The sequence below is a fragment of the Triturus cristatus genome, chromosome 3_2 (assembly GCF_964204655.1).
Source record: "Triturus cristatus chromosome 3_2, aTriCri1.1, whole genome shotgun sequence".
Taxonomy (NCBI): Eukaryota; Metazoa; Chordata; class Amphibia; order Caudata; family Salamandridae; genus Triturus; species Triturus cristatus.
In genome coordinates, this window is record NC_140584.1 from 395,179,189 (window position 1) to 395,201,560 (window position 22,372).

General features: G+C 48.3%; 1 protein-coding gene across 1 annotated transcript in view; it reads left to right on the forward strand.

The window, feature by feature from the left end:
- The window catches only part of GRIK3 (glutamate ionotropic receptor kainate type subunit 3), a 1,116,666-nt gene that overhangs the window by 804,950 nt on the left and 289,344 nt on the right, over positions 1-22,372 (forward strand). The window contains exon 10 of the mRNA XM_085647918.1: positions 18,299-18,502. Within this exon, the coding sequence (XP_085504044.1) occupies positions 18,299-18,502 (204 nt within the window). The remainder of the gene's footprint in view (positions 1-18,298; positions 18,503-22,372) is intronic.

Consider the following 22,372-nt stretch of genomic DNA (forward strand, 5'->3'; position numbering starts at 1 on the left):
ACATTCAGTTCTTGGTAGAAGTCAGGGGCCTTTAGAACAGGTGCTGTGCGAATGTCCCCCTGCGTGGTGTCAAAAGCTTTTTGGCATGCCTCTGTCCAGATCACCTGATGTGGCATCTTCCTGGAATTCAGCTCCGACAAGGGGGCAACAATTGTGACATAGCCCTTGACAAATCTCCTGCACTAGCCAGTGAGGCCTAAGTAGGCTCTCACCTCTGTATGGGTCTTAGAAGGTTCCCAAGCCAGAATGGTTTACATTTTGGCCTGAAGGGGCTGCACCTTGCCACTTCCCACTTAGTGACCTTAAGTAGATCACTGAATTTTGCCATATCTGGCACTTACTGACCTTGATAGTCAGGCATGCACTCTGAAGATCCCAAATCATTTCCTGTAGATGGCACAGGTGGTCCTCCCAGCTAGAACTGAAGACCGAAATACCATCTAGGCAGGCAGCACTAAAGTTCTCCAGTCTAGCCAGGACCTGGTTGACCAACCTCTGGAAGGTGGAAGGGTTGTTCTTTAGCCTGAAGGGCATGACTGAGAGCTGTAAGTGCCCTTCCGTTGTAGAGAATGCAGAACTCTCTTTAGCCTCCATGGTCTAGGCAATCTGCCAGTACCCAGGCCTCAAATCAAACATGCTGAGGAGTTCCAAGGTGATCTGTGAGCTCATCAGCTCTGGGGATGGAGTGTGAATCATTCTTGTTGACCGCATTAAGCCCACTGTAGTCCACACAGAACCTAAGTTTAGGGGTGACACCTAGAGTGGCATTAAGCACATTGTAGTCCACACAGAAACTAAGATTAGGGATGACACCTGGAGGGGCAGCCTTGGGAACCAACACCACTGAGCTGGACCAAGGGCTTAATAACTCCCAATACCAACATCTGGGAGCCCTCCTCCTTAATGCTGGCTCTCACCTGTGAGACAACCTGTATATTTTATTCTTTACAGATGTGCTGACCCCAGTATCAATATCAGGGGTACACCATTCAATGTGTCCTGGGGTAAGTGAGAACAAAGAGGCAAGCTGTCCCAGCAACTGGAGGCAGTCCCTCTATTGATCTAGGAGCAGTGTAGGGGAGAGGCTGACACCCTCCACTATCCCATCCTGCTCCTTGGAAGAAAGGAGGTCAGGAAGAGGTTCACTCTCCTCTTCCACCCCATTATCAGTAACCAGGAGCATGGTAAGTTCACACCTCTCGAAGTGGGGTTTGAGGCGATTGACATGTAGTACCCTTAAAGGTTCCTAGGATTATTGAGGTCCACCAAGTAAGGGACATCACTCTTGTGCTTCTTCACCTCATAAGGCTCAGACCAGCCGTCTTGCAGTGACCTGGGCTCCACGGGCTCCATCACCCATACTGTTTGGCCAAGCTGAAAGTCAATCAGAGTAGCATTCTGGTCATAGCAGCATTTCATGTCCTCCTGGTTAGCTTCCTGATTCTCCGGGGCAGACCTACGGAAGCAGCCTACTTGGTTCCAGAGGGCCAGCATGTAGCTGACCACATCCTGAAGGGCTCTCCCAAGAGCCTGCTCCAAGCCCTCCTTCAACAAAATGAGAAGCTCTCTCACATGGTGCCCATAAAGCAGCTCAAAGAGCCTAAAGCCAACCCCCTTCTGCAGCACCTCCCTGTAGGTGAACAAAAGGCATGGCAGGAGGATGTCCCACTTCCACCTCATGGGCATTGACATGTCCATAATCAAGAATTTTATGGTCCTGTTCAACCTTTCAACATGCCCATTGGTTAGGGGGTGGAAAGAAGTGGAGAACTTTATTATTATTATTATTATTAAAATTTTTTATAGAGCGCGTAGTCACCCTGAGGTATCCCAGCGCTAAAGATCCCTACCTCCGTGGGTTCAGCGGCTGAGAGGGGGAAAGCAGGTTTCAGAAGGAGGAGAGTTAATAAAAAAAATAAAAATTAAGGGAACAAGTGGGCTTTGAGCCGTTTCCTGAAACGTAAGAAGTTGGGTTCTTTCCTAAGGTCTCGGGGGAGCGCGTTCCAGAGGCGTGCGTTGTGGACCGAGAAGCGTCTTCCACCCGAGCGAGCTTTCCTGAATCTGGGCATGATGATAAGGGACTCCTTGTCCGATCGAAGGGATCTTGGGGCTTTGTAAGGTTTTATGAATTTTCTAAGAATCGGAGGGCCTTGATTCTGCAGAAGCCTATGAGCCAGGCATAAGGCTTTGAAGATCACTCGTTCCCTCACTGGGAGCCAGTGAAGGAGCTTCAGAGCAGGTTTGGCTGAAGCTCTGGCCGGGGTGTTAGTGAGGATCCGGGCCGCCGCATTTTGGATTTTCTGAAGTTTGTTTAGAGTTGCTTCAGGTGCGCCTAAGTAGATTGCGTTGCTATAATCGAGCCTGGAAAGTATGAGGCCTTGGATAAGAAGTCTTTGCGATGTGGGTGGAAGTAGGGGCAGGATCTTTCTCGTAGATTTCAGTAGTCCGAAACAGGTACCGGCTACTTTTTTGGCCTGTGTGGTAAATGAGAGATCGGCTTCGATCCATACTCCCAGGCTTTTTACTTCCTGTTTTGGGTCTGGGGGGGGGCCCAGACAGGGTGGCCAGATGTCCAAGGGAAAAGTGAGACCTTTTGGACCCAGAAGGAGGATGTCTGTCTTTGATCCATTCAGCTTTAAAGCTGAGTTATTCATCCACTCTTGTATCTGCGTCAAGCAGTTGAGTAAGTCCGCAGGTTGTTGACTGGGGTGGGATAGGGAGACGACTAATTGTGTGTCGTCAGCATAACTGACGATGCTCACTCCGAACGGGGTGACAACCTCCTCCAATGGGGCCATGTATATGTTAAACAAAGTGGGGCTCAAGGAAGAGCCCTGAGGCACCCCACATTGGAGGGGTGTTTCGGAGGAGCAGGTGTTATTCTCCCAGATCTGAAAGGACCGTTGGGCCAGAAAGGAGGAAAGCCAGGATAGAGCAGTGCCTTCTACTCCTACCTTCTTGAGCCGTTTGATCAAAAGTTGGTGGTTGACGGTGTCGAAGGCCGCACTCAGGTCGAGGAGGATCACTGCCACTGATCCTCCTTCGTCTAAGAGTGCTCTGGCCTCCTCCACCGCCGCCAGGAGGGCGATGTCAGTGCCCTGGGCGAAAACCTGTCTGCGAGTTTTTTAGCAGATTATTAGATTCAAGAAACTGGGAAAGTTTCTTGTTCACCAGTTTCTCGGCGATTTTGCTAGTCCCAGGGAGGAGGGATATTGGTCTATAATTAGCCAATTCCACTGGATCCAAGGAGGGTTTCTTTAAAAGCGCTTTAACAACTGCCGCTTTCCAATTAAGGGGAACGATTCCCTGTTGAAAAGACGCGTTAATCAGATGGGTGAGGGGGGGGGTGATGATGGGAGCTACTTCCTTGAGGGACCGTAATGGTGCGGGGTCCCTAGGAGATCCGCTTTTGATAGTTTTTAGCGTGTTCTCGACTTCTTCGGTGGTTATTTGCCCCCAAGAAGTTAGGTTAGGGGAAATCGGAGTGTCGAGGGGATCGCTAATGATGGTCGAAATGGAAGGAGGGATGGAATTAAGGATTTTTTGAATTTTTTCTTGGAAAAAGCTGGCTAGCTGGTGGCATTTTTCCTGGTCAGCTTTGGGGTCTGGGGGGTTTCTCGGGACGGATTCGGGAACCTTGATAAGTTCTTTCAGGATGTTATAGGTTTCTTTACTGGAGCAAGCGGCTTTTTCAATTCTTTCCTGAAAGAACAAACTTTTTGTCTTACCAATAGCAGATTTGTATACTGATAAGGAGATGAGATAGGCATCCTTATTGGTGTTGGATTTCTCCATCCTCCAGGAGCGTTCAGCTCTTTTACAGTCCTGCCGAAGCGACTTGAGCTCTGGAGTGTACCACGGGGCCGAGGGTATTCGTTTGGTGTGTCTGAGGGTGGTGTTTTTAGGGAGGAGTATGTCCAACGAGGATGTGATCCAGGAGCTAAACTGTTTATCGGCCGTGATAGCATCAGAAGAAAACGATGGCATAGAGTTGGAGAGAACGGAGGACCATTCGGATGGTACAAGTTTGTGCCAACGTCTATCGGTGACTTTGATTTTCGCGGACTGGGTGGTGGCAGTGGGGGACTCCCAGGAAATGGGGATTAAAAAATGATCGGTCCATGGCAGTGGCAAAGAAGGACTCGTGGTAATATTGGCATCATTAGTGAGGAAGGATCTAAGAGGTGTCCCTTGTCATGGGTCGGCTCGTTATTCACCAATCGAATGTTGAGTGACAGAAGGTCCACTAGTAGATCAGAGGCAGATCGGTCAGCGGGATCAGTAAAATGGAGGTTAAAATCGCCTACAATAAGAAAGTTAGAAACAGAGGCGGCCAGTTGAGAGGTAGTTTCGGTGACTGTGTTAAGGAATTTCCCGAGGGTACCCGGGGGCCGGTAGATGAGCAGTCCCGAAAGGGAGTGCGTTGGGGAGGTTTGAAGGGAAAAGTGGCAGCTTTCAGCGTCTTCAATGTTGGCGTCATTGATTCTACAGCTGAGGTGATCGCGGTAGATTATGGCCAACCCGCCTCCTCTTCCTCTGGGTCTATGGCGGGTTTGGATGAGGTAGCCTGGGGGAAGGGCGGTAACAATATCCGCATTCATGCTGTCAGAAAGCCAGGTTTCTGTTAAAAACAATGTGTCTAAGCCTTGGTCTTGGATCAGCCCATTAATTTCGAGTGCGTGTTTGGGGAGGGAGCGACAGTTAAGAAGGCCAAGCTGTAGCCTGAAATTGGCTGGGGTCAGAGTGGCTGTATGGCAGCGTGTGCAGCTTGTATAGGGTTTACCTGCTTCGTGAGTGTAACGACAACCTTGGTTATTTTCAGGTCGGAGGTCGCGAAGCATGTCTGCTGAGTACATCAGGCGGCTAGGAGATGGATCTGGCAGCATCCCTGGGCCTGGGTCCGTCCGGGCCCGGACGGGCCCAGACGGGCTTGCCTTATGCGCGCCTTCGGCGCGCAAACGGCGCGCCCGCTGCGCCCGTCCGCTGCGCGTACGGTCAATGCACATATTATCAAGGAGAGAAAGAGGGCAGGGGGGCGTGGCCTCAAAGTGGGCGTGGCCTCGCGGCTCGGCGGCAATGGCGGCGCGAATAGTTTGTTGTGTTTAAGTCCGCAGCAGCGTTAAATCGGCTGCGCGGTGGAAGCTGTAGCGTCCTGACAGGTGCCAGGAGGAGAGGTGAGGGTATTATTAAAAAATTACAGCAAGTAAAGTGACACACACAAAGTATTTTTTAAAAAGCAGGTTTGGCTCCCGGCTTCCGCCTCAGGAGGGTACGTGGATCTGGATGGGGACGCTCGTAATCAGCGTCTTTATACAGATTGGGCGGGGGGCGTGGCCTCAAAGTGGGCGTGGCCTCGCGGCTCGGCGGCAATGGCGGCACGAATAGTTTGTTGTGTTTAAGTCCGCAGCAGCGTTAAATCGGCTGCGCGGTGGAAGCTGTAGCGTCCTGACAGGTGCCAGGAGGAGAGGTGAGGGTATTATTAAAAAATTACAGCAAGTAAAGTGACACAAACAAAGTATTTTTTAAAAAGCAGGTTTGGCTCCCGGCTTCCGCCTCAGGAGGGTACGTGGATCTGGATGGGGACGCTCGTAATCAGCGTCTTTATACAGATTGGGTGGGGGGGCGTGGCCTCAAAGTGGGCGTGGCCTCGCGGCTCGGCGGCAATGGCGGCGCGAATAGTTTGTTGTGTTTAAGTCCGCAGCAGCGTTAAATCGGCTGCGCGGTGGAAGCTGTAGCGTCCTGACAGGTGCCAGGAGGAGAGGTGAGGGTATTATTAAAAAATTACAGAAAGTAAAGTGACACACACAAAGTATTTTTTAAAAAGCAGGTTTGGCTCCCGGCTTCCGCCTCAGGAGGGTACGTGGATCTGGATGGGGACGCTCGTAATCAGCGTCTTTATACAGATTGGGCGGGGGGCGTGGCCTCAAAGTGGGCGTGGCCTCGCGGCTCGGCGGCAATGGCGGCGCGAATAGTTTGTTGTGTTTAAGTCCGCAGCAGCGTTAAATAGGCTGCGCGGTGGAAGCTGTAGCGTCCTGACAGGTGCCAGGAGGAGAGGTGAGGGTATTATTAAAAAATTACAGCAAGTAAAGTGACACACACAAAGTATTTTTTAAAAAGCACTTGTAGGTTTACCCAGACTCCTTCAACATAGACTTCATTTAACCTGAAATGAAGTTGCTTCCCCGGTCAGATACCACTTGTTTGGGGAAACCGAAATGAGCAAAGATCCCCATCAGTACACTGGCCACAGAGGGTGCAGTCACAGTTCATAGAGGAATAGCTTCCCGGTATCAGGTGGCATGGTCCACCCAGACAAGAACAAATGTGTTGCCCATGGCTGTCTTGGGGTCCAGAGGCCTAGTAATGTTGATGCCCACCATTTCAAAGGTGGTGCAAATGACAGGAAATGATTGCAGGGGGGGCATACACTTCCCCCCTGGCTTGATACTCGCAGGGTAGGTAGGATAGGACCTACAGAATGCATCTGAGGCCTTCCTCATTTGAGGCCAAAAAAAGTGGGTGACACGCTTCTCAACGGCCTTGCCTCGCCCCAAATGACCTTCCTGGGGTATGTCATCAGCCAGCCCCAGTAGAAATGCCTTGTAGCACTGGAGGACCACAAACACATGGGTTGTACCAGGCGCAGGAGCTTTAGGCTCACTAAACAAGAGGCCATTCTGCCATTAAATCAGGCGTTTGCCAGAAATGTCAACAGCTACCTGAGTCTCAAACCCAAAACCTGTTCCAGGTAGCTTGATTTAAGTCCAGGGAAGACATGGCTTGGCAGTTCGGACTGGACTGTTCCAATGAGACACAGGCTCTAGACTGATTTGCATATAGCTATGTCTGAACTGGCCTCAAGAAGTGAGCTAAAGAACAATGATGGATTCAACCCAAATCTGTCACTGGGGGTGAGTGTCTGAAAAGTTTCAGCGCTCTGTCCATCATCTCCTTGTATTTGCTTTGTTCGCCCTACGTTGGCAGGGTGTGCCTAGCCATGGATCCCCTGCTCACTTTGTCACTGAATTGAAGCTAGCCTGGCTGATGAGGGGTGTTACCCCGAAACCGGTCCCAGGATGCTTGTTTCTGGTCCAGGGAAGACATGGCTTGACAGTTCAGGCTTGACTCTTCCCGTGAGGCACCGGGTCAAGACTGATTTGCATATAGCTGTGTCTGAACTGGGGTGGCAAAGTGAGCTAAAGATAAAGAACGATGATGGATTCAACCCAGATCTGTGACTGGGTGTGAGTGTCTAAAAAGTTTCAGCGCTCCGTCCATCATCTCCTTGTGTTTGCTATGTTCGCCCTAAGTTGTCAGGGAATGTCCAGACATGGGTCCTTTGCTCACTTTGCCACTGGATTCAAGCTAGCCTGGCTGATACCCCAAAACCGGTCCCAGGTAGCTTGTTTCTAGTCCAGGGAAGACATGGCTTGGCAGTTCGGGCTGGCCTGTTCTAATGAGGAACAGGGTCAAGACTGATTTGCACATAGCTGTGTTTGAACTGGGGTGGCGAAGTGAGCTAAAGAGCGATGATGGATTCAACCCAGATCTGTTACTGAGGGTTAGTGTCTGAAACATTTCTGTGCTCCTTCCATCAACTCCTTGTATTTGCTTTGTTCGCCTTAAGTTGGATGGCAGGGGGGTCATACACTTCCCCCCTGGCATGATACTCGCATGGTAGGTAGGACAGGACCTACAGAATGCATCTGAGGCCTTCCTCATTTCAGGCCAAAAAAAGTGGGTGACAAGCTTGTCAACGGTCCTGCCTCCCCCAAATGACCTGCCAGGGGTACGTCATGATCCAGCCCCAGTAGAAATGCCTTGTAGCACTGGGAGACCACAAACACATGGGTTGTACCAGGAGCAGGCACCTTAGGCTCACTAAACAAGAGGCCATTCTCCCAGTAAATCAGGTGTTTGCTAGAAACGTCAACAGCTATCCGAGTCTCAGCTTGCTTCTAAAGACCTACAGTGAAGGGCATTCCCTTTGCACCTTGCAGAATTCCTCCCTGGTGGGACACCTTTCCTAATGTCAGTTGGACAGCTCCAAAAAGAACAATTGATGGACAGAATGTTGAGCAATGTCAAACATTCACTCCAGTACAGAGATCTGCGCCTAAATCCATCGTTTTTCTGCTCCCAATGCAATTCCAGTTTAAACCCAGTCATATGCGAATCAGTCTTGACCCTGATCCCTATGGGAACAGTCCAGCCAGAACTGCCAGGCCAGGTTCTCCCTGGACCGGAAACAAGTATCCTAGGTCCGGTTTCGGGGTTTCACCCCTCATCAGCCAGGATATCTTGACTCCAATGGCATGGAGCACTGTGTCTGAACTGGGGTGGCGAAGTGAGCTAAAGAACGATGATGGATTCAACCCAGATCTGTGACAGGGGGTGAGTGTCTGAAAAGTTTCAGTGCTCCGTCCATCATCTCCTTTTGTTTTTTTTCTTTGCACTAAGTTAGCAGGGTATGCCGGGACGTGGGTCCCTTGCTCACTTTGCCACTGGATTCAAGCTAGCCAGGCTGATGAGGGGTGTTACCCCAAAACTGGTCCCAGGATTCTTGTTTCCGGTCCAGGGAAGACATGGCTTGGCAGTTCGGGCTGGACTGTTCTCATGAGGAACAGGGTCAAGACTGATTTGCATATAGCTGTATCTGTACTGGGGAGGCGAAGTGAGCTAAAGAAGGATGATGGATTCAACACAGATCTGTGACTGGGGGTGAGTGTCTGAAAACTTTCAGCGCTCTATCCATCATCTCTTTGTCTTTGCTTAGTTGGACAGTGCCAACAGGTTTCCTGGGGGGTGAGGGGGTGGGGGTGCGACGTCATCCCCTGTAGGTTCCAGGGCATCCCCCTCAGTTTCAGCCTCCTCTCCAACCATGGTAGTCTCAAGAACAGGTGTATGTCATCCCTTGCACTTCCTCTTTTTGGCAGGCCTCTGTGTTATTCGTCCAGGCTCCAGATCCTCTTGACCACCCTCCCAGGATGCCAAGGACCATGTGGTCGGCACACCCACTCAGGCAACCGTAATGTCTCCAAATGGGACCTGAGCTCTAACTCCTTCCCGGGGGTATGCTACTGGTCATTTCCAAGCAGACAATCCACAGGCATGGATAGATTCACAGCTAGTGTATTAAGCTAGGATCCTTCTGCATGGTTACCCCCACTTTCTTCCAGGTGCTAAGCTGTTTTTGACTAGTCTGACTTGGATCCTGCTACTCAGGACCCCTGTCTCTCTGCTTTCTCCCTTAAATTGTTGTGGTCAGTGTTTAGGTACATGCCATATTGGATTCTGGGGTACCCTTATCAATCCCTATTATATGGTACTGAGGTACCCAGGGCATAGATACCTCAAAGGTACCCCATGGGCTGAAGCATGGATTAAGTCACACATGGAAGACCATTCAAAATGGAACTACAGGCCTGCCATTGCAGCCTGTGTAAGCTGGAGCTAGCACCTCTTACTAAAGATATAGGTTACCTATATCTAGGGTCACTGCACTTAAAACCTATAAGTCACCCCTATAGCAGACCATATTAATCCTGAAGGCAGGGTGCGGGGTTCTAAGTGTGAGGGTGCCCCTGCATTAGCAGGACACCCCTACAGCCTACGCAGTCCATTCTCCTGGATTGTAGGTGAAGCAGCCATATACAATATAGAGGAGCACTGCGTAATTAAGCGATGACCATCTTGAAACTGGCTGCAACTAATGCTGTTATGTTTGGTATCAAACATGTTAGAAACATACCCCCACACTGTGGGAGGTATGATTCAAAGCACTGGAAGAGCCCCCATTAGGCTCTCAGTGATCCCGGTACCAGCCTTCTTGACCCAGACAGCACAAAATGGTTGCTGCTGACCAGAGACATGATTCTGCCCTCTTGCTGCTGAGCCAAGCTCGATCAGGGGAAGGCAGAAAAATAGTCATCCTGTCACAGGGAGGTGTGACCACCTCCCAGACAGCATTTAGTGTATTAAGGCAGGGTGGGTGCGCTTGCCAATGCCACTCAGTCTGCATGAGAGGCAAATTTGGTGTCCACATGCATAATCCAGTTCAGACCAGCTCTGAGAGCCGTTGGCTCTGGCTGTGGCTCAAAACTGGACAAAGGATCGCCTGAATGATCCCAAGCCTTTTACTTAGAGTACTTAAGGGCTTACCTGTGGGTGGGTCCCTGGATTCATCGTGGGACAAGATTCAGATCAGACACCACTTCTTCTTCTACCGTCTGGGCACTCTGGACTTTGCTGGGCTTCGTTTGGGCTCGACTTCATCTACTTTCCAGTCTGCTGCATCGTCTGTGCCTGTGCACCATACAAGAACCTTTCAAGGCCTGTGGGCATCAAAGACACCTGAAGGAATCTCCCTTGAAGTGAAGGAGTCACTTCCCTGCATTTGCAGACACCGCAACTAAGTCTGCTGATCCTGAGCTCCTCCGGACTCCGTTAGGTTCTGCAACACAGGTTGTAGTTCTCCACAACTGTTGAAGCCTGCCCTGCCGTCTTACCAAGTTTGAGGCTGGTATCCCTTGTGGGGGCTGCAATAGCCGAACCCGTGTGCACCGCATCAACTTGCAGTTGCAAAGGCTTGTTGTCTTCCTTTCAAGAAGATTTTCGGAATCCACGTAGCCCCAACCTTGAGTATTTCCAGTGACCAGAATCTTTGGCCACACCGCATGTTTTTTCATTGTGGCCTGTATTTTTGATCAGCTGCTCAGCGTCCTCTCGCAACTCCAGTGCCTCCGGCCTGTGGGTCCATTTGAAGGTCACCTTTGTTTCTTTTGGGTTCCCCTGATTGCTCGGGCTGGCTCTGACTCCCCTGCTTGTGGTGAGTCCTTGGGACCTTGTTGGTCCTGACAGTGCACCTTCTTCGACTTCTGCGTTGGTTGCATTTGCCAAGGCTTGTTGGTGCTCCCTCAAAGACACCGACCACTCAGCACTCAACATCCAACGTGGGACAGTGTGTGCATGGCTCCTGGTCTTCTTCAGGATCGCCTGGTCCTCACAGCTGCAGAGTCATCGGCATCTCTCCTGCAACACCCGACATTGGAGGGCATTTGTCTTCCAAGTCTCCTGGTCACTCTGAGTGACATAGACTCTGTCCCCTCTACTTGCAGGTACCTCTCCTCTGGAATCCACCTTCAGATTCCACTGTGCACTTTCTCCTTCTTCAGCAGCGGCACTTTCCTGCAGTCCTCCATTGGGTTTGACAGCGGTTTCCGACACCACTTCACACCTATGCACCCGGTTTCCCTGGTGTAGGTCACATTGGTACTAGGGTATCCACGGGTGGGGTGGCTCTCCAACCTTCTTTCTTCCACTGGGTTTCTTGAAGGTCCACTCGGAAGGGTCCTTAATCTTTAAAAATCCAATTGTGACTTACCCGTAGAGTTGTGCGGAGCACCCGGTCATGTTCCCACACTTCACACGCTCTCAGTGGGGTCCCTATCTACACACCTTGGGTGGTTACTTGGGTCCCCAGCACTTCTACGTCCTCTCAACACTGTCTTGACCCAAGTCGTGGTTCGTGTACCACTTTCTTAGTATATGGTTTGGTTCCCCCCCTGGGGTCCACTGTTTATTCTGTGCTATATACAATATTTCTTTGCAAGGTATTGTGTGCATTGTGGTTATCTCCATGTAGGAGATATATAAACATGTAAGAGAGTATTATATAATAAATACATATATTTATAAATGCCTTGTGTGGTTCTTTTTCACTTAATCTTCACTATAATATTGCATTCTGGTAAAACAAGCTGCTTTACACTCCTTCTGGACTAAGCCTGAAGGCTGATCTCCACAGCTGCCACGTAGAAAGCTTTCTAGGGTTGTCTAAGACCTCTGAAATCACCTTTAGGGTTGCTTGGACTGGTGCAAGGTGCCCACTTACATCAGTGGACATCATATACCAGGCCAGCTTCTCACAGCTACCCTCAAGGAACCTGAGACCCCCCCCCCACCCATTGAAAGGGAACCAGAGCCACTTGATAATGACTCTCACGATTGTCAGCTGGAACAACTTGGTGGAACACGGTATGGACTACCTGCTCTGAAGACGCCCTGTGAAATCTGATGGCTGTCATGCTGGCTTTAGTGGCTCTCAGAGTCTCTGCTCATTAAGGGTGCCCACTGCCTGTAGTTCCTTGTATTGCTTCATGTTAGACCTGGCGATTTCTGGTTGGCTAAGGCTTGCGCCAAAGTCAGGCAGAAACCACCACTCTAGTCAGGGCAAGGAAGTTACACGCCAAAGATAACCCCTGCTCACCCCCTTGGTAGCTTGGCACGAGCAGTCAGGCTTATCTCTGAGGCGATGTGTAAAGCGTTTGCGCGCGCACCCAGCAACAACACCCAAGGCCCACCACAAGGGAAACTCCACACAAGGTATTCTATAAAAATAACCTTTGTATTATACACAACACATTAGATAAAAACGCACTCTTTACAATGTGCCAACAGGCACGGGCAGAATTTACAAGGGATTATGTACAAGACAGGGCCACCTGGACCACTGTCAGGAATTAGCACTTTTAGATATTTAGCACATAAAATATATAAAATCACTGTAGCACAAAAATAATATGTATAGCACACAACCAGTACTTACTGGTATCGGGGAAGTACCACCTGCGTAACCCTAACTGCCTTAGGAGACTGTCACGCAGGGAACTAGAACCTCACTAGCACCACCTGTACTAGGAGAAAGCAACAACCACCTACGTATCACAATACCTGTAGGGGTAATAGAACGTTACACATGATGCATCACATTCAGAGGTGTCGGGAAGGAAAACACATGATGCCTAAAAACATTCAGAGGTGTAAAGCAATGGCACATGATGCATCAGAACACATTCAGAGGTGCAAGGAAGGAACACACATGATGCATAAAACATTCAGAGGTGTAAAGCAATGGCACGTGATGCATCAACACACATTCAGAGGTGCAAGTAGGAACAATTGCGCAAAACTCCTATGCCACCACCTGTGGCAGTCCCTGGGCCAACTGGCCTGGAAGGGGCTAGGACGCCCTGCGTTCAGTCAAGCTGCGCCAGCTGCGCAGACTAAAACGAAAATGGTCCCCCACCTAAACGTGGCAGCTGCCCACTAAGTGCTGGGCAGCTGGAAAAAGAACGTCAGGCACTCGGCGTGCCTCTGGAGCCCTCTCTGGGCTCTGACCATTAAAAGTATGCCCTCTAGAGCCTTCGTGGCTCTGCACAACGTTGGAGCCTCCCTGGGCTCGAGAAGTAATGAAGAGTACTGACCCCAAATACGTTGGAGCGGCCCGCTGCCTTCCGGGGCCGCTCTGGACACACAAAAAGGAATGGCCCCCGTATACAGTGGGGCCTCGTGGGCTCACAGTCAATGCCCCCTAGAACGTTGGAGCCTCGCAGGCTCTGGGACACAATCACTGCCCCTTAAGAATGTTGGAGCCTCACGGGGCTCGTCACACTGCCCCCGCACCCCCTCAGCACAGGCGCGGAGTCCCCTAGCCCTTTGTACTCACCGGGCTGCTCTGGGGACTCCCGCGGCGGCTTTTCTCTCTCCGCTCTGGTGCTGGGGTGGTCACGACGCTGTTCCTCTTTCTCGGCGCGGGGCTTCCCTCGACCTCACGGGAGCCCCGCGTCAGTCACCACAGGTTTCCGGCTTCGGTGCAGGAGCGCGGGGTAGGCTCCCGTCTGCTTCCTGCTTGCCAGTCCCGCCCCTGTCCCAGCGAAGTCTGCCTGACTTCCGGGCTTCCCCGGACCGGGCTGCAGCGGTGATCTTCCTCGTCACAAGAGGGGTGGGCTCCCTCGTAGATGCGGTATACGGCGGGGTGGGCACCCGCCGTAGGAACAAGTAAATAAGCGGGGTGGGCACCCGCCAACGATCACACCAGGCGGGGTGGGCACCCGCGGTCGTCCTCACGGCCAGAGGCACGAAACTCAGCGGGGTGGGCACCCGCTAGCAGAGTCAAAGCGCACACAGCGCTATAAAGTCACGCACAGCGCTCCCAGCGCTAGAAAGCCCAACAAGCGCTCCCAGGCGCTACAAAGCCCAAAATGTCAGCAGAAAGTCCTCTCTGGCACAGGGGGGCAAAGGCTGGGCCCAGAGCCAGCACACAGGGCCCTCCAGCAGGGAGGCAGTCCCCAGTGGCGGTCTCTCCTGGCGCCCAGCAGCAGCAGGCCCCCCCTCAAGTGGATCCTGGAAGAGAACACCAATGTAAGGGGACACAGCCCCTTTTTATACAGTATAAGGCTTTGTCTAAGGTGCAGGGAAGGGGCGAACCAGTTCCAACAGGTTCCTGAGCACTTTGTTTTGCTCAGCCCCTCTCCCTATTCACTGGCAGGGCTAGGGTCATTAGACGCACCACAGGGGCCGGCGCCAGCATTGTGTGGGGGAAGCCCTGTCCTATTCAGGACCCAGGTACACTCCTCCCCAGCCATCAACATGCTAACTCCCCATTCACCACTGGGTGACTCCTCCTGACTCTGGGAAATTCCCTAGTCCGTCACCTGACCTCACCAGCCAATCGCCAGACAAGCCACACATTTCAGACTGCACACTGAAGTGCCCACTTCTAGAAGTGGCACTTCCACACGAGGTACATGCACGCCGCACACATCATCGCGCAGCATTCACTCGCACGAGTCCGCACATACCAAACACGGGCCTGCACACCCCACGCATCAGGAACTACCAGGGCACATACATTCCCCCATGCATTCCTATTGGCGGGCAGGCCAACCTCACAACACGCACGCACTTTACCCTGGGACACAGCGGTAAAGTGCGCAGAAGTCAATAAAATCACTACCCCAGTCACAGTATTAAGCAAAAAGTTTCGGGGTGAACCGGCCAGAAGGGCCAAGTCCAACACTTCATCTCTCTGTCACCCAGGGACACTAGGGTAACCTTTACTTTGTCCCCCAAACTATTTGGGACATTCTCCCCTAGCACTAAACTGTCCAGCCCCAGTGACTACCACCGGTCGGGGGCTGTGCCCACTTAGGACACTTGGCATTTCCTTTGAAATGCCCTTCCTGTTGGCAATCAAAGCACTTCAGGGGTGCCTTCCTTGCAGACTTACTGTCAGGGAACCATTTAATGTATCTCCTCTATGGCTAGCTTCTATTCCTCAAAGTCTCTTTTCTTTTCCTCTGCTTCCATGGCCAGCCTTTTCTCCTCAAAGGCTTGCTCCTTCTCCAATTTGATCTTGACCAGGTTCAATTTTAGTCTTTTCTACTCCCTCCTATCCTCCAGCTTATCTGGAGGGGTAGGCCTATGGAGGACACACTGCTCCCTGGCAACAGGTGGGGGGGGGGTTGAATCGCTAATCCTGGTAGGATGTTGCCCACCTCCTCCACAGATATCAGTACCTAGATTCTCCTGTGAGGCTTGGTCCAAATCATCCTCTTTAACCAGCTCCTCATCCACCTCTGGGGTGGCATTCAAGGAAGCACAAGCTTCTGCCTAGGCCCTCAGCCCCTTTTGCAGCTCCACCTTCCTGGTGGAGCTCTTTGCAGGAAGTTCAATTCCCTTGCAGAAATCCTTGAGCTGGGCCACAGTGTACCTCTCCAGGTTCGCCAGTTCAAAGTCCATATTTTGCAGGTGCACATGTAGAACCTGCAGTCAGAGACATTATTTTGGGGAAAAAATAAAAATGTCAATCAGGGAGAATGGACTTGAATTGGTCTTTGGTATGGATTAGTAGTGTACACCCAGTTACAGTATGGCATTGCGCAAACACAAGTCCTATCCTCACAACTGATCACCAGTGTTAGAAATGGGGTTTCTGTTTAACAGAGGTACCCAACCTGACCAAGCAGGAACCACAATCTTAGTCAGTGTAAGTCAGATACACACACTAAATTAACCTTTGCTCACCCACTGGTAGTTTGGCACAGAGCAGGCAGGCTTATCTTAGGAGGCAATGTATAAAGTATTTGTGCAACACTTCAAACAGGTATACAATGACAACAAAAAATATATCACACGTAGTTGGAATAATTGAGCTCGGTTTATTGAACAAAAAAAGGACAAAATAACAAATATCCAATAAGTATAGCCAGAGTTACGAATTTCAAAACCAACAGGGGCTATGTGGTCACGCTAGATCGGGCCAAATCCAAATGTTCAGGTGGACCACAATGGACCGCTGGTCAGATACAGGGACCAGCCTTGGCCTGCAGACACTGTACCTTTGTTCGTGATTGCGTTAACATCGAGGAGGGTAATGCATTGTCATCAACCCCTTCGGATGTAGGCAATGCATTGGTTCCGATCTGCGCAAGTCGGGGATGCATCATTGTCAAACCCCAAGATGTAGGCGATGTGTCATTGTCGAGCTACGCAAGTTGAGGATGTGTTGATAACTAGAGGCAGTGCGACACGCAGTCGGCGATGCAATGTATTTGGTCCTTGCAGGGGCATCGATAAGTTAGTATCGATGGAGGTGCGCTGGTTCCAAGTGACACAACCGCATCAATATGCGGATTTTGACAGCAGCAGCACTTTCTGCCCACTTCCTAGGGCTCAGGGCTGAAGTGGCATCATTTGGCAGGGCAGGACTCACAGATGGCAGAGTCCAGGTGCCTTAGCAAGGTTGGTGGAATTCTTTGATGTCCCTGAGACTTTAGAACAGGAGGCAAGCAGAAAAGCCCTTGGAGTCACTCTGGGTTCAAGTGGTGTAGGTCCAGTCCTTCTCACCCAGGTAAGGGAGGCAGCAGGTAGAAGGTCAGCACAGCAGAGCAGGAGTCCAACAGAGTAGCAGTCCAGAAAAGTGGCTGTCCTTCTTCCTGGCAGAGTATCCACAGATCCAGAACTGTACTGAGTTGATGGTGTCAGAGGTCCAGTACTTATACCCAGTTGTGCCTTTGAAGCAGGAGAGACTTCAAAGAGAGGCCTTTGAAGGACACAGAGTCCCGGCCCTGGCTCCAGATCACTACAGGGGTTTATGCAGGCCTTTGTGTGGGGATAGGACACAGCCCATTCTGATGTGTCAGCCACTCCCTCCAAACCTGCTCAGTTTGACACACCTAATCCTCTTTGTGTGTGACTGTCAATAGAAAATGCACATAGTCCAGCTGTCACCCACCCCCAATGTTAATTCAGAGACAGGCAGAAAGAACCAAATGGTTAAGGTAAGACATTGCCAAATTTATAAAAGTTGAATTTTCAGAATTACAATTTAAAATCTGACTTCACCATATGTTAAGCTTTAAACTTGTGATGCCACAGACACCAAACTTGAGGGTCACATCTCTTCCCAATCTTACATTATAATTATAAAAGGTAATAAGGGAATTACAATGTTAAACTATGAGAGAGATAGGCCTTGAGTAATGAAAAACAAATGTAATAGTTTTTAACTACTAGGATATGTAAAACTGAAACGTACTTGTCCTACCTTTTTACTACACTGCACCCTGCCTTTGGGCTGCCCAGGGCCTACCTTTGGGGTTACTATATGTATTAAAAAGGAAGGTTTAGGCCTTGCAAGAGTTGTTTGACACTGCACACACAGGCTCTGCAGTGGCAGGCCTGAGGCTTGTTTACAGGGCTACAATAGTGGGTGGTGCCTTCAGTGCTGCAGGCCCTCTAATAGCATTTAATTTACAGTAATGCACTTTACTAGAGACTATAAGTAAATTGAATATATGAATTGTGGATAAGCCAGTGTTACCATATTTTAAACAAAAAGCACATGCACTTACTCGCAGTTAGCAGTGGTAAAGTGCCCAAGTCAGCAAAAACAAGAGGTCTGAAGGCAAAACATCAGGGGAACCACACCAAGGATGCCAGGTTTAACATGCACCCATTAAAATAGAGAACAGACAGTGCCACTGATTATAGAACAGCCAAGTTGGAATGGCATTTCTTACCACAGAGAGAAGCAGAAAATTCTTAAATAATAATTTTGGACAAAAAATATATTAACTCTCTTAACTAGATTGGCCTTCTGGGTAACTCAGGCAATGCAAAACATTGGAGAGAATGACATTTGTGCCCACGATTGGGGAGAAGTTTGTTCCAAGGATATCTTTATTCTGATGGAGACTCCCATGTTATAGGAAAGGAGATGTAAATGAGGGGGCAGATGTTTGTGTATGCGTGTAAGTGTGCATGCGTAAGTTTTAAAAGAGCCACAAAGCAAAACAAACAATCGGCCTGATATAATTCACCTAAGAGTGCAGTTTCTTTCAGCACTGTGAGACCCATTAATGTCAGGAGAATTTTACGTTCCTCCTAAATATTACGTTTAATTTATTTTCTAAAAAGAGCTCAAGCATTTATTTCTTTCCCTCTTTCTTTGTAGGAAGAGCCCTATGTCATGTTCAGGCGCTCAGACAAAGCACTCTTTGGCAATGACCGCTTTGAAGGCTATTGCATCGATCTCTTGAAGGAGCTGGCAACCATCCTTGGGTTTTCCTACGAGATCCGCTTGGTGGAAGATGGCCGCTATGGATCACAAGATGATAAGGGCCAGTGGAATGGCATGGTTAAGGAACTCATCGACCACGTGAGTAACATTCGATTTACATTGAAATATGATGCAGGAGTGATGAACAGTGAGGTTGAACCTTTTTAGGAGGTGGGAGAATATGTAATATGATTTTAATGTTAAGTTGCCACATTCACAGATGACAAGGCTGTCAGTACAATTGATTTTGCCACATATATCACAGAATGTAAACATTGCGGTGTTTTGGGATTTTGTATGGAGAAATTAAGATTTTAGTGCAGTTAAACACTCTCCCATGTTAAACAGTGATACATTTGTTGCATCATTGGTTTTCATCTGGTAGACCATGGCCTTGCAAAACCTACTACTGTGTGCTTGTTTCCAAGATTAACAGGGGGCAATGCTTAAAGACCACTTTTACATTTAACCACATTTGAGGCACCTATCAAAAGATTGTCTGACAGTGGCAAAGCACACTACTACTCTTAGCGCCTCATTTACATGGTAAAGAAGTTTGGGAGCTTTGAAACAAAGGATGCCATTCCTTGAAAAGGGTTGAATTTCAATTCAATATACATGTTGTCAGTCATCCATTGACCTTGTCATCATATGCTAGCGACAGGTGTTTGGAGTGACAAAACATGAAGCTAATACAGCTGTGAACTTCAAACTATCAGTATTAACCAGAGCTTGGAAGGGAATTGGCATAGTAGTTTGTGATTGTCACTCCTATATATCTAACCCCCCTTCAAGTGCTCATTCCCATAGCCTCTAACATCAGGGTGTGTTGTCCAACTTAGGTCCAGGAAGGCCAGATCAATTCCAGATTTTCAGTGTAATCTTTGAGCCTATTTTTTTCTCCGTACCTATAGTAGGCCTGTATGCTGACTGATAAGCTTTTATAGAGCTAATGCATATATTTCGAGGATGGACTATTGGCTTTTGCAGCACATGTGCACTTTTTAAAAGTTTAAGAATAACGAAAAATAATTAATGTCAATTTTTGCACTCCAAATGGCTGGGTGTAATCACTTCCGCAGCACTGGATGTTTGGTTTATGGGTGAAGTGAAAGAGTGGACCTCGGCTGCAGTACCTTGTGTTTTTACATCTAAAGGATGGCAGCCAGTCTCTTGTAAAACAAAGGCTCTATATATAGGAAGAGCATGTACAATGTGATTAATGGGGTAGAACGCTCTTTAAGGCTACATAAGTGCACAAGCAGACTAGTTGGTTGGGACTTTGTAATGCATTTAGTGGCCATGAAGGTCACTTAAACAGCATTCAGTCCAATGCAGGTGCCCAAAGCAGGTCTGCTCACCCTGAAGAGGGCCTTCCTTTTCAGACTCCAAACCAACCTTGACTTCGGCTCCTAAATTAAAGAGCTTCGATGGAAGTGGTGAAAGGACAATGAAATTCAATTAAGTAGTTGACCTCTGACCTTGCTCCTGCGGCCTAGTTGGGAAGATTCAAAGCTCTTCCTCTTTCATTTGGAAAGCTGGCTAAGACTATCAGCCTCAGTGGTTGAGGGCTCACTCAGCGCTTCATAATTGGGATGCCGCAAGTCCCTGATGAGTTCCTTGACGAGGTATTGGCAACGGACTCATGCGAGTACTTGTATACATTTTTAGTGCTATTAGGTGTTTAGGACACAGTGGAAACTGAATCCGATGCTTCACACAGCAAATTCTGACAGACAAGTCATCTAGTTGGGAGGAAAATAAGGCAATTTGTACAAAATCACACGATTTGACTAAGGGAAGAAGCTGGGATTCAGATCCAGGTCTCCTGGTTCCATACACCTGAGGCGTTAGCAATATGTTGTTCATTGTCAGTGCCCACAATTCAAAAAGTCATTTGCCCTCATCCCAATATCATGGGTGTGTAGGAGCATTAATCATAGTCCCATGAATTTTCATGGGCAAAGATAGAGAACTATAGTTTCGTAACTTTACCGTTTAATTGCATGGCTAGAAGCGATTGCTGTCTTGCTGTCCCATTGTAGTAACTTGTTCTCTTCTAATCACAGCGTAATGTTTTGTGTGAAGAAATTATTTTATAATTGGGATCTAGTGAAAACTAGTCTTTGGTGGGGGATGTTGTTTGCAGGTATTTGTGTGGGTGTTGCAGCCATTCCTGTACCTTCTGCAAGCATGCTATTGTGAATGTCAAGAACACTTGTTTTTTTAATTCAGATTCTCAAGCTTGATGTGTGATGTGCCAAGAAGTGATGTTGCTTTTATACATGCCCTGAGAGTTTTTTGAAGAATTTTTTAACAGAGTGGATTGTTGGCCTTTTATGGATTTGCTACAGTGCATGCATAGTGAATGCTGACTTTATTATGATTAATATTATTATTATTTAACTCGCTTAACATGCAAATATTGTCTAAGCGGAGTTAAAATTGTGAAACACAGTATGTTTGGCACAGCGGTATGCAAAATGTGCGTTTTTGTGTGTGCAAAATACACGATTTACGCGGAATTATGCGCATGAATCAATGTATATTTCACTAGACCTCTAGTAACTTTTCTCCAGGATGGCATACCACAAAAGATATCAGCAGGAGAATAGTTTGAGGAGAAAATATCTATTTTGAGAAGAAAATGTTTCTGAGGAGGTATTTTCTACTTGAGCCAGCTTCTTGCGGCCAAAACCTAGGCAACATTTTGTATTTTGTGAAATGGTGAAAAATGTGTACCTTTTGCATAATGCATTGATACTAGCGTACACAAGAGTTCGCTCTGTCCAAAATTGCGTACCATTGAACTGTAAATATAGGCTGACCACATTTCCGAAACTAAAACTCTGAACATGAAACAGACATACAAGTAGGACTACCTGGGTACAGAAGACATGCTTTGATAACCAAACCCATTGCAAAAGGATTCCAGTGGGATATGAAGCACACAAGACAGGTTTTGCAGCAATTGCAGAGTTACAAATATAATTTATTTTAAATATGAAAAAAAGTACCTACAGTACATTATAGTGACATTGCAAGTCACCAAGGAGTTCTGTGACCATATAATTGAACATGGCTGATGGTTGAGTTCTTTTTAAGGTCAAGGAACTACAAGGTGACTAGCAGTGTTCTTTTAACATAGGGCACACTGTATTGTATTCCTTTTATTATAAGGGCACCGCATTACCACCCGTAAGTCCCTTACCTTTTCTTATTACATGGATAGCAGGGTTGCTGATAAGTTGAATAAATAAGGGGTTTGGAAAAATAAATCAATTTGCCGATTATAAGTTGTTGCAAGAACACAATAAACAGTTCAGAATGTGTGTACCACACAGCCATGTCTCCTCCCTGATAATGGCTCTTCATTTTCAGAGAAATGTAAGTCAGAGAAAGGTAGCACTCTTTTATTCTGCTTTGTCACCTTCCTTTCATACTGCCCCCTGGGTCTGAGAACAGAAATTGTGACATCAAAATGTAACTATGACACCTTATGTTAGTAGAGCATGTATTCATTGGCTTATTAAGGGTGACTAATGATCTCAGAGCTACACTGTAGAAAGAATGTTAGAGACACATTTTTATTTATTTATTGCAGATACCTATGTTTTAAATTTGTATATTGTGTGATTGTTCACATTTTGCATAGCCAATCCCATCATGAAGACAGGGTGATTTAGGTTAACTCTTCATTCATTTAATTTTTTTCCCATGTCAAAGTGTTGCATTTACAGCAGTAGGCCTCTAACTCCCAGCACCCGTGGACTCTGCCATATTTATATCTGAAAAATACAGTATTTTTTTAAATGGGGGAAATTTTAAATAATGAAAAATATTTCTAGGAAACATTAAGGGCCTTATGACGAGTTTGGGGTTCTTAGAGCAGTGGTAGCCCTTCACTGTCCGCTGTAGGACCGCCAAACTTGTGGTACGACCGCCCACCAGATCAGGGGTTAAATCTTG